General features: G+C 41.2%; 1 protein-coding gene across 3 annotated transcripts in view; it reads right to left on the bottom strand.

Annotated features, from left to right (window-relative positions):
* ANTXR1 (ANTXR cell adhesion molecule 1) overlaps window positions 1–17,704 on the bottom strand; it is a 238,291-nt gene that overhangs the window by 202,903 nt on the left and 17,684 nt on the right. For all 3 annotated transcript variants that reach the window (XM_023224036.2, XM_023224037.2, XM_023224038.2), the window contains exons 2-3: window positions 8,318–8,389; window positions 3,668–3,739 (exon numbers count right to left, since the gene is read on the bottom strand). In XM_023224036.2, coding sequence (XP_023079804.1) covers window positions 3,668–3,739; window positions 8,318–8,389 — 144 coding nt within the window. The remainder of the gene's footprint in view (window positions 1–3,667; window positions 3,740–8,317; window positions 8,390–17,704) is intronic.

Raw genomic sequence — 17,704 nt, 5'->3', positions numbered from 1 at the left:
CCCAATTACAATTATAAACAGGGGTGCTAAATTTCTAAATAATATTAAAAAACCAGAATTCAGATATACATTAAAAGAATACATCATAACCAAATGTATACAGAAATACTAGAATAATCCAATATTTAAAAATGTTTTTTTATGACATTCACTGTACTAGTAGCTAAAAGAAAAATATCACCATCTTAACAGAAGGCAAAATTGCATTTGATTAAATTGAGCATCTAGTTTTTTAAATGAATAGTTGAACTTCCTTGATACAGTCTTATTTCCAAATGATGATACATTTGAAGTATTTCAATTAATGTAAGAACAAGACTCTCCTTGGAGTTTCCAGGGACTCATAGGCAGTAGTTAACATCATTTTATTCTAATAGTACTTAAATTGACATTGTACACTCTATTATACTAATGAAGTGACCTGCAAACTTTGTTACAGTCTATCAACTATTTAAACTGATGAAGCCAGGAAATCTCGGAAGAGCAACATGATACAATACAAAGCACAGGAGTTGGACCAAATTTAGAAACCAGAATCAGAATACTAGTTCGGCAGATTACTAGCTATTTGACCTCGGCAGGTTACCTAAACTTTTTGAGCCTCAGTGTCCTTATCTGTAAAACTGAAGTAACAGCAGCCAAGATAGAGTATACTTGCTACTGCCTATATCATCTGCTGATTACAACAGAAAAAAGCAACCAAATAGACTGGAAAGTAAACAAAACTGGTGGACTGGGGAGGAAAATTTAAACCTAGAGAAATGACCCACACTGCCATGAGGTCCAGAATTTCCCCCGCCCCCAACTCAAGTAGCTGCAAACTCCCCAGATATGGTGACAGACAAGTTTATAGATTCAAGAAGCTCTGCAAAGTCAAAATAGGGCACCCTGAAAGAAAACCATACCCACACAAATAATCAAACTGCTAAGAACTAAAAAAGAAGAAACTGTGAAAACAGAGAAAAACGATACATTCCATATGTAACAATGATTCAAATGACTGCATAGTTCCTTCCCATTAGAAAATAGAGTAACAATGGTTATATGAGGATAAATAAAAAATGATATATAAAGGGCTTTGCAGATAAAAAGACACAAATCATAGGCATTATTATTCTAATTGGAGTTTCTTTACTATATCTTAACATATTATATTTATTTTCCATTCTATTTTTTCATATTCTTATAGCTTTACCCTATGTCTATTTGATCCCAAGAAGTGAATGCAAATACAGTCATTCCTTGGTATAGGCAGAGGATTGGTTCATGATCCCTGAGTATACCAAATCCATGCACTCAAGTCTTGCAGACAGCCCTGCAGAACCTGCATATACTAGAAGTCAGCCCTCCACATATGTGGATTTTGCATCCCGTGAATACCATATTTTTGATCTGCATCTGGTTGAAAAATACCTGTGTATAACTGGACCCATTCCGTTCAAAATGTTGTTCAAGGATCAACTGTATATCTTTGATATTATTTCTTTTGATTTACCCAAAACCTTTTGCTGAAATGAAAGTCTTTGCCAATTCATGTCTTGCTTTTGAACACATTTTTTCTTAATTCTATAACGTCCCTCAAGTATTATACAGGTATCTTAATGGACCCTTTACTGTTTTATAGGGATAGTGTGAAGATCAAGTGAAATAGAAAAATATAAATTCCTGTGACCAACTAAAACACTGCAAGTCATATATTTCAGAAGCAGTACTAGCTTGGAAGATCTGAAAGCCTGATTCTTTTAGCCAGTCTCCTGAGAAAGAGTTTCAGAGAGATCTTGCCCACATTTCTTCCATAGGCTGATGAGGTTGGGGGTGTATCCATAAACCACGCTGTGCTTTGCCAGCTGACGTAGGCCAAGCAGTCACCACATGAAATCCACACAGCCTTCAGCAAGGCATTTTTGGCTGTTGTTTGATGCACATTTGACCCATACGAAATGCTGCTTCCAGCAAACCAGGGACTCTACCCTCTGTTTTCTCTTCAGAACAGGAAACTAGCAGTAGTGATGTTAAGTTACACAAAAATTAGATTCCAAGTAGATTTGGAGGATGACTAATCTCAACAAGCATAACAAACCACAATGAGTCTGGAAGACTTGGCATTCTGATAGTGTTTATAAATCCCTGACCCCTCTGCCCCCCGTCAACTTCCCAGAAGCTGTGAGCATTAGCACACAAAGCACCTGCAAGGGATGTGTGAACCTGGTCTCTTGGCCAAACTCCTATGCATGGGCATGTAAGCCAGCATGAAGCTGTACTAGGAAGCCTCGGGTTGTAGGAGGATGTGAAGAACAGATGAGAGGGGTGTTTAGCTCCCCATTGCGGAACAAAAAACATCTCTGCATAAAGGATGGCATCATCTAAAGACTGAGCAAGATGAAGAGTCTTGAGATGGCTAGAGACACTTTGTCAGAGCTTCTTAAAATCCTTGGCCAGTATTGAAGGCAAGTCACACTAGGGTCTTGGATTTTATGATTCTCTGTTGAACAGAAGGCAGCAAGGTAAACTGGAAAGAATGTGGAGCCTGGGTCTGGTCTGGGTTTTGTTTGCTATTCTTGGGAAGGTGATGTGGCCTCAGTTTCTCCTTCTGTTAATAAGGGATCAGAAACTCCTGTTTTTTGAATGGGGTTTTTGTGCATCTCAAATGAAATGCATGCATAGTAGATCAGGTTGAAGGAGAAACAGAATCTGAAAATTCCTACATGGTACAGAGTACTCCTTTTGTTACAGATGGGGAACAAAGCTGTGGAAAAAAAAATAGGGACTAGCTCAAGTTTGCTGACTTCAGCCAGAAAATTTTACTCTATCTTGTTAGTCCTAAATTCATTTCTATAAGAATGTTAGAGAATAAAGTCTTCCTGCCCTCCCTGTACTGGCCCTTCTTCCTTTTCTTTTTCCAACATTTCCATATGTGAGGCTCCCAATAATCCCACATGTGTTCCCCATGGTGCTTCTCTCATGTGGACCATCTCACTATTTAAAAAGTGTACAATTTCATAAATGGGGGTAAACTATCCTCTCCACTCTCTAGTATACCATCCTAACTGCGAATAAATGACATGAGTCTGTTATTGCTAGTTTTCATATGTAAGTAAAATGTGGCAAAACCTAAAATATTTTTGTTAAGCTGGGTCTACCTAGTTTAACTACTTCTTTGTGTCAACAACATTCTTTTATACTTGATTTAAATTTCCTTTTATTTTGTGGTACCATAAGCCCTCCCTTTCTACTCCGTGCCTGGGTAACTATGAATAATAAATATTTCAAGCTCTTACCTGTCTCACAGTGCACTTATATCTCTGAAACCTTAACCTAAAATAAGTCCAATTTAAATAAAGGAAAATATAGTCCCCCAAGAATATCTTTTGCCAACATTTCGCTCCAAGTTAGCAGATGAAGTCAACAATCAAATGTGAGATTTATCTTAATGTAATTTCATCATTTATAAAATTTCACCAATATCAGGAAATTCTATCAAAAGTAACTGAAGATTAAACTAGCAGCAGGACCCATGTGCCCATATGTAAGATTAAAAATTTAGGGTAAAAGAAGGAGCTATTAGATTTAAGTGATCAACAGGTCAAGGCTGGCACCAGACCACAAATCTTAGGGATACTCAGGAAGTGATGGACTTTTTAACAACAGGGATAAGAAGTATCCTTACCTGTCTTCTGTCAGTTTCATTAAGGTTGTTCCTCGGGTGGAGAAGACAATAAAGGACATTCTCAACTGTGGGCTGGAAAGGAAAAGAAGCTCTATTAGGACAGACAATAAGACTGTGCATGCCACTCCCTTCAGGCTCCCTCCCTGTCCTTCCCTTTCTATCATGGCTGCCAGAGCTGAAGACCCATAACCCACAGGGGGCCTCCAAGGCTGGTGCTGCGGGTATTGATTAGCCAGCAGAGGACTTGAAGTGTGGGTCAAAAAGAAGACATGCTGGGTCTTCCTGGAGGCTGCTTCTGACCTGATACCATTGCTCAGTGAGTGTGGATTATGAGTAAGAATGATAAACTTCATTGTTGCCCTGTGTTTTGAAGTGTGTCCCAACAAGGGGACAAATCTGTATGTTGTCTATAAAAGGGGATCCTGATAGACAAAATTTGATGTTTCCACAGTAGCCTGGTGTATTCTCTAATGATGAGTTGCAGCTTGATGCCATCAGTCATTAACATCATAAAACAAACTCCCTTCGATCTGAAAGTGGGATCACCATCAACTTTTAATTTCTCCTTTGCTTCTCAAGGAGATTATCCTATAAGGAGAGAATGTGCTGACTTGTCATAAGAATATCTATTCCATTTGATAGTTATATTTCTCATTATTAATGAATAAATTGGCATGGTTTTTATATGGCAGTGCTCAGGAGCATTCTCAATGTAAGAGTCATACTCTGGAGACAGAAGCACTCTCACCTGAGGACGAACTTGTTTCTCAGTCTGCAAGATGGACCATCAGACTGCAGTGGATTCAGCAATGAAATGCCATTCTGTGTGTCCAACTTGTTCTTCCGTGATAACATCAATCTATTTCTTCACAATGCAATAACCTCCCACACCTGATCAAGCTCTGAACCTTATGTTCCAGTTCCCCAAGTGTTTCTCAAACCTGCCTCACTTCCTGTATCTTAGCTTAGGATCCTGGCCTCAATCGTCTGACCACTACAATTTCCTAGCTGGTGTCTTGCCTAGGAAGGTTCTTTGCTCCAATACACTCTTCACACTGCTCCCAGAATTATTTTCCTAAAACAAAAATTAGAACCTGTCACTTATCTGCTATAAAATTTCCGATAATTCCTACTGTCTCCCGGATAAAGTCTGCATTTATTACCATGTGCCTGATGTACCTTTGGAAGCCCTTGACGTGGTGTTTAATATTCGACAGGAGCTCAGGCAATACGTGGTGCATTGAATATTGGTCCCTAAAACAGACCTCAGTTTTCTGTCCATGACCCCGTGCTGCCTGTGACTACTTCCCCAGCACTGGGGCAGCAGGCCACCATGTCCTAAATGATAACAACAACAATCACAAGGATTATAATAACATAATAGTGGCCAACCTTACTGAGTTCTTACCAAGTGTGAGATAATAGCAATTTGCACGTATGATCTCATTATACTTGAACAATTTTATGAGATTGGTACTAATCCTGACAGTTCGTATCAAACTAATCGTTCCTATTTTCCACAAAAGGAAATTGAGGCCCTGAAAGATGAAACAATTTCCTCAGGGTTACACAGTGGGAGACTGGCATACCTGGGGCTTGAAGTGAAGTGTTTTAATTCTAGAGCTTGGGCTCCTAAGTGCCACATTATATACTGCTTCCCTTCTATCAAGTTCAGCTCTGGAAATAATAAATTTGAAATGTGGAAAATAAAGGTCTCCAAGAGGCAAATGGCATATAAGTCTAGGCTAGAGGCATAATTTGGAAGGTCCTCAGCGTACTGATGTGGGCAAAGTTGTTCAGAGAGAGTGTCAGCAGTGAGGAGGGAAGTGAGCCACATACAAAACCAACACCAGTGTGGGAAGGGCTGGCTGAGGCCAGTGAGATGGAAGCAGAACCAGAGCCAGTGGAGGAAAGGGTTTCAAGAAAGGATAAGTCTGGATCCAATGAAACCCCTGCATCCAGTGGACTAAGGGCTGCAAAGTGCTCCTGGATTTTTTCTCTGGGTCATCCCTTGGTGAGACCTTGGCGAGCAAGCAGGTGAAGGGTGGGGAGGAGGGCCAGATAGCAGTGGGTTAAGGAATGAATGAGAAGTAAGGATATGGAGACGGCCAGTCTTTAAAGAAAAGTGAGTGAGAGACTAGTAGAGAAATAGGGTCCCATCTATAGTAAGACAAGATCAAGAGATTCACTGTCATTGCTTTTTTTGGGACAAGGGGCAGGAGAGATTAGTTTATGTTTGTAGACTGTGGGGAAGGAGCCAGAGGAAAGGTAGAGAAAAATACAAGACAGAAACAAAGACCTGGAGTAGACAATGGGATAAAATCAGACAAAAATGGAGAGGTTGGCCTTACACGGGAGGGATACTTGGATCCCAGAGACTAGATATATATATCTTTTAGGAATAGATTGGAACTTGAACTCATGTCCACTACTCTCTGGATTCCTGGTGAAGTAGGAGGTGAGGTTCTTTGCTGACAGTGATGGGTGTGAGGTGTAGGTTGAAGGCTTGAGGAAAACAGCAAAGCATAAGAATCATTATTAGAAAAATGACAGAGAGTCAGAATAAAGATAAATAAAAGGACTCAAAATGTCAAAACTCTCACTGAGATTAGAAATGATGTACTTGGACTGGCATCAGCCACTGTTATTGAATGAATTTCGCCCTGCAGTCCCAACTGCCTTAGACTTTTTATTAAAATGAATAAATAAATGAAAATTGCCCACTCATTCACTTATTTAAAAATACTGACTGAGCATGTACTATGTGTCTGGCACTGTTATGGGCACTCGGGCTGTGACTGTCAACAGACTACAGCCCAGCCTCTGCCTCGTGGAGTCTGGGTGATGGTAAGATCTTGGCTCCACATTTTGAGGGGCTCCATGGCCAAGTAGGGTTAGCGGAGACAACCAGAGAAGGGTGCCTTGTCTGGATTAAGCTATGTCAACCTTCCTGGTCCTCAGTTTCTTCATCTAGAAACCAAGGGAATTGGATTAAGGGTTCTCTTAATCCCCTTCCTTGCCACTGCCCACGATTTTCTAAGATTCTAAGATAGTGAACAGTCTGGGATTGCTAAGGGAACTGAGAAAGATGTGTGCCCATTCTAAACCAGGTGCTGGACTAGTGGGCTCGCACATATTTTCTCTTATAAGCCTCTTATATAAACTAGGGTTCAGCCAAGGTTGGTGAATTGCTATGGTTGCACAATGGAACTTAGATTCAAACTCACATATGCCTGACTTCAAAGCCTATTCCACTAGACTCCTCCACTTCAGAGGGAACAGAAGCCCAGAAGAGCAAATTAGAGACAGCAGATACTGTGAAGGGTGTGGAGGCCGACTTGCTTTATATGACTCCAAAGGACCAATGGCTGCGAGTGAAGAAAGGACATCTTGGCTTAATGACAAAAAGACTTATGAAAACTGGAATTGTCCAACTATTGGACTTTTGCCTCAAAAGGCAGTGAGTTTTCACCAGAGCTATTCAAGTAGAGAGTTACACAACGCCTCCTAGGATAGGCTGGAAAGTCTCATTCCTTTTAATTCCTAGTTTCTATGATCCTTTCAAATATTTTCTAATACCACCCATGTATTTGTTTCTCTCCTTTTCCTGTACTTTTTCTCCCTTCTGTCCTCTCAGCATCTGTTTTTTCCCAATCATCTGGGTTTAGATGCTTCCTGCTGTAGCTTCCAATTTTTGGTATAACAGACAAGCCACCTCCTAATCATTTCCCTCCAATTAGGCAGGTAGGTATGTGTTGAGGTCAGTAACCGAATTTGAGGGGAACATGCGTGTCACCACCCAGGACTTAGAGCATAACCTGTATTCTGAGACAAAGAACCTTACTCAAAGAAGAACTTTATGGTCACGCCTATCAACTGGAAGACTCTATGGAGGCCATCAGCATGAAGTGGAGCTGTGTTAGAATTTATGATGATCAGACCAATTTTACCAAAGACTTTGACAACTTGCTTCAAGCACTCTATGAAAGCTGTTACTGTTGTGTTATCCCTTGGAGGCTGCACACAGCAGGGTGAAGTGACCTCACTTCCTTACTACTAAGTCCAAGACTCCCATGATATATTTGCAGTGACTTTGCTCAAAACTGCATTGCCTTGCCTGGGAAAGTGATGTTGAAAATGCTCAGAGGATTCTACCTGATAGTACACACAGCTAGAGTGACCAATTATCACATTTTGCTCAGGACTAAGGAGGGTTCCCCTTAGGATGTGAGACTTTCAGTGCTAAAACTGGGAAAGTTCTGGGCAAACTGGGATGAATTGTTCATCCTACACACCGTACACCCTACACGTGAGTCCAGCTAAAATGTGCCAATTGCTGCTGCATGATGCAGTGTGCAAGAAAAATGTTAAAGGTAATAAGAATAGGCTATTCAACAGAGAAGGGAGAATGCTAAATATTTTTGGTCTCATAACCAGATCTGGCTCCTCCCAAAAACATAAAGCCAAATGTTACTCTAAAACATGGCAAAGATGAAAACAAAGTAAACAGTCTCTGGTCCAAGATCTGAGAGCCCACCTTAGTCAAAAAACATCCCCGAAGTATTCAGTAATTAATAGAATAGCAAACATGGACTGAGTACTTCTCATGACAGAGAACTACAAGTGAAGAAAATGCATAGTGTTTCTCACCTGATGAATTTATGAGCCAACTGTTCCACAAAGTAATAGATTTCATTCCAGTGGTGCAGCACACTTCCTGATCTAGGAAAACAAAAGCAGGTGTTGCGTGACTCAGGTGTTTATTTGTCTTTACCTTGTATTATTTATCTTCACATTCTGTTATTTTACATTTGACGTCCCCAATAACTGGACTCGTTACTTGAAACTTCTGTAACTTTGGAAATTATTTGAAAGGCTGTTAGGGTTCTTTAAAATGTTGTAAAAGAACTCCCCTCACTCTACCTCGCACTGTCCCACCCCAAATTCACACACTCAAACCCTGAAAAACAACAACAGCAACAATAAACACTGGGCCCAAAGAGATTTACAAGTGAGTTTCGCATCTTTGAGAAACAGCTATTTTTGTGCTATTAAATTATTTCTCTGATTAGTGAAGAAAAACTATTCTAATCCATTTAAATGAAATTAGCACACACAATAAACACATCCCTTCCCCAAAGGGTCCAACTTCATTTGTAAATATAGATGCAAAATCTCCAAATCATATTAATGAAATGAATCCAGCCGGAATCCAAAAGAATAATAATTAATTAGTGAAGTTTATTTCAGGAAGGTAGTGATAGTTGAACATTTAAGGAAATCTAATTTAGTCATACTAATAAACAAAAGAAGAATGAGACAGCTTTTTGTTATACAGAAAAGGAATCCTCTTAGTGACAAAAGAGGGAAATTTCCCTAGGACATATGGAATCACAGGATTTTAGATTTGGAAAGGGGCTTCTTTATTTCCCAAGTTTGACTTCTGTTTCACTGGTACCATTTTCTACTGCTTCAATCAGCTTATATTTTCCATAGTGCTCATATTCAGTTTGCTGCAGTGGCTCTAATTAGTTTTTTTTTATCTGAACCCACTCTTTTTAGTAGCTGTGATGCCTCCTCCCTTTCACTTAAGGATCAGTTTCAGGCGAGCTCTACATTTCTGCTTGCCATTCTAATGACTGTTGAGGTTAGAGTTTGCTCTTTCTACTCTGACATTTTGTACTGCATTTTCCACTGATTTCTGATTATTTTTATTTGCTATGCACTCATTTACAATTTTAACATCCAGAGAGCTATTTGTTGCTGTTTTTCCTTTGTTTCAAACTATTTTATAGAGATTTAAGAGAACTTTTTGCCTTCCTTTTTATGGAATGATATTCACAAGAATTCTCATTCTGATTGGGTATATTCCATTTCCAGGAGGACAATTTATTTTTCTTTGTCCCATATCCAGAAATGATACATCTGTCTGACCTGAATAAAAGTGGTACCATATGTTCTGGCCATACCATTAGATACTCTGTGTCATAAGGATGTCTCACTTTCCTCAAATTAATCCAGAACTTCAATTCTAGAGAATGTACATAGGCACCTTTTACAGTGATAGTTGTTGTTCCACGGTTAGAGAAAAAAATTATAAATCCACCAGCACACAATTTCTATGAACATATTCACACACACAGTCTTATTTCTTTAAAAAATGTGAAAATAAGTTAACATTTGCTCATTTTATGTGGGGAACTCATGGGTGTTCATTATATTATCCTTTGTTCTTTTTTGAAGAACACAGATTGTTCTAGAATCTTATAATGGGTACTATAAAAAGGGTCAAAAGCAGTGATTCAATCCTGGATTCTTCTCCTCACACAAGAGATATTCATTAGAATTATGTTTTTGTGTGCTCATCTTGAACCCCACTTTGGCTAATTTGAGATGATATTTGGCACAACCAGAGGCAGGAAGATTATACTGGGGATTTGATATTTCTTATTAACTATTAAAAATAACATCACATAGCACTATTCTAGCTGCCTAAGGTGCAGAGATGGCTAAGAAATGGTGCTTTCCCCTCAAGAACTCAGAGTTGAGTGATGAAGACAGAAGAATTAACATGTAACCTGTCATGAAAAGTACTGCAGCTGAGGACTGTGCATTTGGAAAAAAGAAAAGGGAATGGCTCTCTGTGCCAGTGCAGGCTGTGAAGGGTGGTGGTTTTTAATCCCATTCTTCAAGGACAATTAGAAACTTGTAAGGAAGACAAGGGGAGCAAGATCATCCTTGGTGTAAAACACAGAAGTTGTAAAGAGCAAGTGGTTTCATGGTGCAGCACCATGCAGCCTGCAGAGGGGAGGTGAGGAGCTGGGGAGATGGGGAAGGGATCTGGAAGGAGGGTGCCAGGGTCCCCTCCTGTCAAAAGCACCCCTTTGTCTATTCTGCTCACTCAGCCTTTATACATACTCCACCTGCTTGGGATACTCATTGTCCACAGTGGCAAGCAACTCTTCATTCAAGACTCAGGTCAGTGGGCGCGGTGACTCACGCCTGTAATCCCAGCACTTTGGGAGGCCGAGGCAGGCAGATCACGAGGTCAGGAGTTCACGATCAGCCTGGCCAACATGGCAAAACCCCGTCTCTACTAAAAATACAAAAATTAGCCAGGCATAGTGGCACATGCCTGTAATACCAGCTACTCAGGAGGCTGAGGCAGGAGAATCACTTGAACCTGGGAAGCTGAGGTTGCAGTGAGCTGAGATCGCACCATTGCACTCCAGCCTGGGCAACAAGAGAGAAACTCCATCTCAAAAAACAAAAAAACAAACAAACTCAGGTTGGTCTCTCCCTGTTGCTTTTAACCAACACAGACACGACTCACTATCCCTGCCTTATGCTCTCAGGACCACCGTGTCCACCTCTCTGTCAGCATCCCCTGATACTGGGTGGCAATCGGCCTTAAAGAAATTTCCCTCCTGAGCATTACCTGTTTATTGAATGAAAGAAAGAAGAGCACAAAGAGGAAAAGCCTCTATTGCTCACGGAAGCTTCCTGATCTTTTGCCAACTGATCCTCACCTATTCTGCCTCGGCTTGGATAAATAGCCTGGGTTTGGGACTCAGATGGCTCTCACCAATTCCCGTGACTTATGTGAACTAAGAAGCCTTCCCAGATGGGTCACTGATTCTAGGGCATAGCTCCTTGGTGACTGGGTCCACGTGATCATCAGTAGATCTCCGAGCTGAATGGCAGCTGAAGTCTCCCATGAGCTCACCAGAACTGCACATCCTAGCCCTGGGCTTAAAGCTTTAGAAATCTTCTTTCATAAAGACCTGGCCACACTCCTGGACAGGGTTCACTTTTATACTTCAAGTTACACAGACTGGTCTAGGGTGCCATCCTTCAGCCATGGGGTGGATGCTCGGGCCCTGGGGGTCCTGGGTGGTGATCTGGCAGAGATGGCCCAATGCTGTCCAGGTGCCTCCGAAGATATGCCACATGACTGGCTATAAGCCATTGGCCAATCCAGAATTCTACAACCCCTTTCCACTAGAATCAAGAGACTTCCTTGAAGACTGGCCAGTAGTGGCCACTTCTGAAATGCAATGCTGTGTTTTGGTCCATACAACCAGGAAAATTAATCTTTGAAATTCTGGTTACTGAGGGGGTAGGGTGAGATATCTAATGATTAGAGAGAATATCCAAACCTCCTTTATCCCATGTCCAATTTCCTCATCGGTAGAGAATTTCTGCCGGGAGGAATTTATACTGGGAAGATGGTTAATGGGTACAAAAAAAAAAAAAATAGAAAGAATGAATAAGACCTAGTATTTGATAGCACAAGAGGGTCGACTATAGTCAATAATAATAAATAATAATTTAATTGCACATTTAAGCATAACTTAAAAAGTATAATTGGATTGTTTGTTACACAGAGGATAAATGCTTGAGGGGATGGATACCCAATTTTACATGATGTGCTTATTTCACATTGCATGCCTGTATCAAAACAGGCATACATACACATGCATGTATCAAAACACCTCATGTACCCTATAAATATATACATCCACTATGTACCCACAGAAATAAAAAAAATAAAATCAGGAAATTATACTGGGAGGAGAAGCAATGTGTTGGTGACATAGGAACTTGAACTAGAATTGGGAAACTATTATTGACTCACTGTTTAAGAAGCAAGAGTTTGAAGTAAATCCTTTTTGAGTTACTATTTCCTTATTCTCAAGGAGTGGCCCTATTTCACAGCCACAAATTAATTTGCATTCCTTTACTTATTAAAGAGGGTCACCCAATGATAATTCACACTTTCAGCTTTCTTAAAACATGTCATTTTCACTATACTTCTATCTGACTGATGTAAAGTTTATACGGTTTTGATGTTCACCTGATTTGTTGATGCCAGATATAGGGAAAGATCCAAAATATATCCTTGGGTGTTGAGAAAAGTCTACATCCATAAAAAACTCTTGCTAATGGGCAAAAGCTGAATTTTCTGAAGAAGAAAATAAAATGAGAGCTTTAAGACAAAACTGGAGGCAAGGAAGCATTGACAGGCTTGCTCCTCTGCTAACAGCTGCCCTGTCGCTGCTGGAGTTTGTCACTTCATATATATAAGTGATCATTCTTTACACAATTATGTAAGCCTTGACCAAAATATACACCCTTTGAGCCACACTGGAGATGTACATAACTTGCCTCCTCAAATAGCAAAGGTAAAAACACAACCTTCTAAGATTCTAGGAACCAAACTGGGTTTGTCTTCTCTGGGTTACCCTGGGATTCCGAGGGGCCTCAGCTACTAACGGAAAAAGGGAGTAAAGGGTTATCTCGATCTGCACCTCGGACTCCTTCTACTCTTTATTTCTGAAACGTCTTAACCCACACATGCAGGCATTGTCCTATCCCAAGATCAAACCAACTCTTGGAAAAAGAAAGAGGCCTATGTCCGCTGCTTGTAGTTTCAGCATGGCAGCGAGCTTGTTGGGGGTACTGCTTATATTTCTTTAACCCAAATCCCCAGTGGCAGGAGGTTTACCTGTCTGGTACTACAGTCCTCTCCCCTGCCTCACCACCACCCACCGATCCCAGCTGACTTCCTATCCATGGCCACTGGGACCTCAACCAGACCCCTACCCCGCCCCCCGCCGCCTTCTCCCATAGGGATGAATTTGCTGGGTCTATGACCTCAGTTTAGACTTTCTGTAGAAACATGTATGTCTCACCTGCACTTGGCCTTGTAACTGATCTTCTGGTGTGGAAACTGCCCTAGTGGCTACTGCCAGAATAATTGACTCAGGGTAGTTCAGACCCTGGGCTTCCTCTCAATCCTGAAGACCTAAGTGGACTCCCGGTCACAACCAGGTGTTGGCTGGGGGAAATGGTAGAAAGTGGATCCAATTAACTCTGGCTATGGCATCCTGATACCATCTTCAGATAGTATGGCCCACCCAGCCATTATCACCAAAGTTGCAGTTGGAAATTAAAACCTTCTAAGCCCAAATATAAATAGTACTAGAAAATGTTCCACTGGACTCTGTTGTAGATTTTTTTTTTCCAGAATTGTCTTTAACACGTAACTGCTGGGCAAACTATAGTCACAGAGAGCTGCAGTGCCACATGCTAGAAATCAGAGGATATAGAAAGTCTCTAATTTTGACTCCGTTAAATCCTAACTCAAATGCAGTTCTAGCCCTTGAAGGCTATCATAGGTCAGCTTGGTCTCAGGATGACACAGAGGCTCCAGGCCCCTTCCTGGGATTTTGTGTCTCTGTTTCACTGCACAAATCTCAGCAGAATTTGGAATTCAAGTAGCCTCCCAGGAATTCTGCTTGAAGACAGTCTTACAGAGTTCTGTGCTTGAAGATTCTTTTAATACACTTGGGTCCACTCAAAACCAGAGTCAATGCCCTCCCACACTATCATCTGACTTGGCCTTGGAGAAGGGCTGGCCAGACCATGGGGAGGGAAAGCCACCAGTCTTCACTACTAGCCCCAGAAGGTTGCTGCTGAAAGCAGTTCCCGAGTGTCTTACTTATTTTTGTTTTTCTATGCTCTCTCTTGTGTTTGGAACATGATAAGAAGTCAAGAAATTTTTGTGACATTGCACTCACTGTGTGTTCCCAGTGCAGGATTCTGCATGGAACCTGACACTGCCCTCAGATTATTGTTCAATTACTTCCAAGGGCCTAATATGCAAAGAGTAGAAGCAAAATAAGAACTCCAAATCTCATTCTAACTTGTTTTCTGAAGTGCATTCTTTTCTGTTTATGTGAGTTTCCAAACCTCCCTGTGGTTAAGCTCCTTATAAAACACAGGCTCTTCCCATTAGCCACACACACAACCAGTCAGAAAGAATCGAGTTGGCCAAATTGAGTTTAAATTACCTTCCCTTCTTTTGAACACAGATTAGAATAGAATAAAAGGGAAAAAGAAAGTTTGCAGTTGGAACCATCACCAAGGAGTCTTCTAATCCTGGAAGAGCAGAGCAGCTCTAAGGATGGAAATTATAAAACTGCCAATTTCTACTTGTCCTTAGCCCCACCCAGTTGAAGTCACTGATGTCCTCAGCGACCCACTTGGGTCCCCTGCCAATCCTGGAAGGATACAGATATGTTCGGCAGCTTCAGGCACATGTAAGTGGGACGCACACTTAGTTCTGCTGTCAAAGACCCTGCGTTCATTTGCTGTTGTGCTCCCTCCCCAGCTTCTTCCAAGGAAAAGAGTGCACTTCAGAAAACAAGTCAGAATGAGATTTGGAGTCCTTATTTTGCTTCTACTCTTTGCATATTAGACCCTTGGAAGTAATTGAACAATAATCTGAGGTCAATGCCTTCCTCTTCTTCCTCCTAGCCTTGCCCTCTCCTCTGACTGCCTGGAGTCTTAAACCTGGCCCAGGCCTTCAGGCTTTGTCCTCCTATTACTGTTTCGAGTCACAGCCATGCCTCCCTCTTGCTCAAAAAGCTTGACCTTGACCTTGCCTCCACTCCAACTTCATTAGACACTGATACAGACCCAAACCTAGTCACTGAACACTGTACTTTGAGTTGGGGACACCCACCCTGCTCCTGTCTGTGTCGCAGAGACCCTAGCACAGGGTGCCCAGCGCCACTCGACTGACTTGTGATAGAATGTCCCATTAGTATATCTAACTGATGCCTATGGACAGAATGGAGCTTATTAGTGATTTGGGAAAGCAATTTTATGGGACATTGCCAACATTAAAAAAATAGAATAGAATAAAATATAAATACCAGAATATACTGCATAGAGTAACAAAAAGAATGTAATGTGTAACTTTTGTTCAATTACACATAAGTATTGTATATGTACTTTGTCAAGATGTAAAATGTATTTTTCTTGTGGATCATGATCAAAAAGGTATTACAGCAAAATATGTACTCCTTTCAACTCCACTCTGCCTTTTTCAACAGGCACATGGACACACACACACAACATACGCACACCAGGAGAGCCCTAAAAACATTTTCTAATATCAACTGTTGGTACTTTTGGTGCAGATTCAACACAAAAGCACTGTTATTAAGAATACAGACAATGGGTTAGTAACCCAAAAGGTATTTCCCATAATTGAAATGCACAGCTGCGGCTCCGTTTCTCACACTCGCCAGATTCACAGAGATGAAGCCACAGTAGCCACTTTGCATCCCCCAGAAAGATCAAAGGGGGATGGGTCAACATCGTCGAGTGAGAGTGGCTGCGGATGATGTCACTTGGGAGGAAGTGACTCAGAATGAGGGCACCAAGGGAGAGGGTTTACAAATATTGTATCACAAAAGCAGCAGGTCCATTGTTGGAAATTTTGCGGGGGTGGGTAGCGAGGAGGGAAAGACAAACAAAAGCAAGAAAATAAAAATCACCCATTATCCCACAGCTCAGAGAGAGCTATTGCCTTCACTGCAGTGATTCTACTTTCAGACTTCCCCAAGCATCTTCACTTTGTGTATTTACAGGTTATGGTCTCTGCTCTTTTCACTTAATGTCATTATGGTTATGAAAAAATTTTTATTTCATTCACTAATCCTTCCCAGCATCACTTGTAACATCTGCATTTTTTCCACTTTATAACTTGTATAATTATGACTTTATAATAGGTATAATTCCTTTTTGTACATTGAGTTGCTTCTATTTTTTCACATTACAAAATAATTCTGATGAATAATTTTTAACAATATCTTTACATACATAATGGGGGTAATATTTTGAATTTTTTTACTGTGCTTTTCTCTTTAGCAACTGCACAGAAAGTGACCCAACACACCCTGGTCAGCTGGAGACATCCATCTGGCAGGAGCCACTGGAGCAGTGGGGGATTCTGTTTTTCCAGCAGTGATGCAGAAAGGGGGAAAAAGTTAACATTTGAAATTCAAAATATGATTTTTGCAGCAAGACAACTGGTTTCGAAGCAAGACTTTGTCAAAGAGAGATTTTCTAAATTCCTTTAGCAGTTAAAGAACCAAACTTGGAGGATTAAGATCACAATATAAGGAGGACATAATTTCCTCTTGTGTCATTTGGTGAAGAAATCCATGCCTTAGGGTAGGCAGTACAGCAGAGGGACAGAAAGCTGTTTGCTATCTGAGGATTATGAAAAGAAAAGAGAGAGGGAGGGACAGATGCTAAGAATGAGGGGCTCATGTTTGGCTCTCCAGGAGCCAATTACCCTATAGACTGTCCCCACATCAAAGTAATTAGACTATGCAGTGAGGGTAGGCAGAGGAAGGACAAACTGATTTCATTATTGTTTTAATTTGGATGTATTTCACTATAAGCCATAATTTTTTCACATTTATGATTCATTTTTCTTTGTATCAATTAAGATAAGTTATATAACTTGCAGAACCTGGGGTAAAATGAAAATGCAGTGTCTCTTGTTCAAAACTTATGAAATTCGCCGGGCGCGGTGGCTCAAGCCTGTAATCCCAGCACTTTGGGAGGCCGAGACGGGCGGATCACGAGGTCAGGAGATCGAGACCATCCTGGCTAACACGGTGAAACCCCGTCTCTACTAAAAAAACTACAAAAAACTAGCCGGGCGAGGTGGCGGGCGCCTGTAGTCCCAGCTACTCGGGAGGCTGAGGCAGGAGAATGGTGTAAACCCGGGAGGCCGAGCTTGCAGTGAGCTGAGATCCGGCCACTGCACTCCAGCCTGGGCAACAGAGCGAGACTCCATCTCAAAAAAAATAAAAACAAAACTTATGGAATTCAAGATGGCAAGATGGCCCTTAAACCAAGGGCCAGGCCCTTTGAAATGAGAGGCCCTGGGTGACTGACTGACCAGGTCCCATGCTCATGAAGCTGACCCTAGTCTCAATATTCTTGGCCCATTTTATATTCAGTTGCAAATGTTTTCTTAGTCCAGGGGTGGGCAAGCTTTTTCTGTGAAGGGCCAGACAGTAAATATTTCAGGCTCTGGGGGCCATGTGGTCTCCGTGGCAACTACTCAACCCTGCTTTTCGTAGCACAAAAGCAGCTATTGACGGTACATGAACAAAGTGAATGTGGCTGAACTACAATAAAATTTTATTTACAAAAACAGGCTGCAGG

The sequence above is a fragment of the Piliocolobus tephrosceles genome, chromosome 15 (assembly GCF_002776525.5).
Source record: "Piliocolobus tephrosceles isolate RC106 chromosome 15, ASM277652v3, whole genome shotgun sequence".
NCBI lineage: Eukaryota > Metazoa > Chordata > Mammalia > Primates > Cercopithecidae > Piliocolobus > Piliocolobus tephrosceles.
Note: the sequence above shows the minus strand (reverse complement) of the source record. Positions and strands in the feature narration are given on the sequence as shown.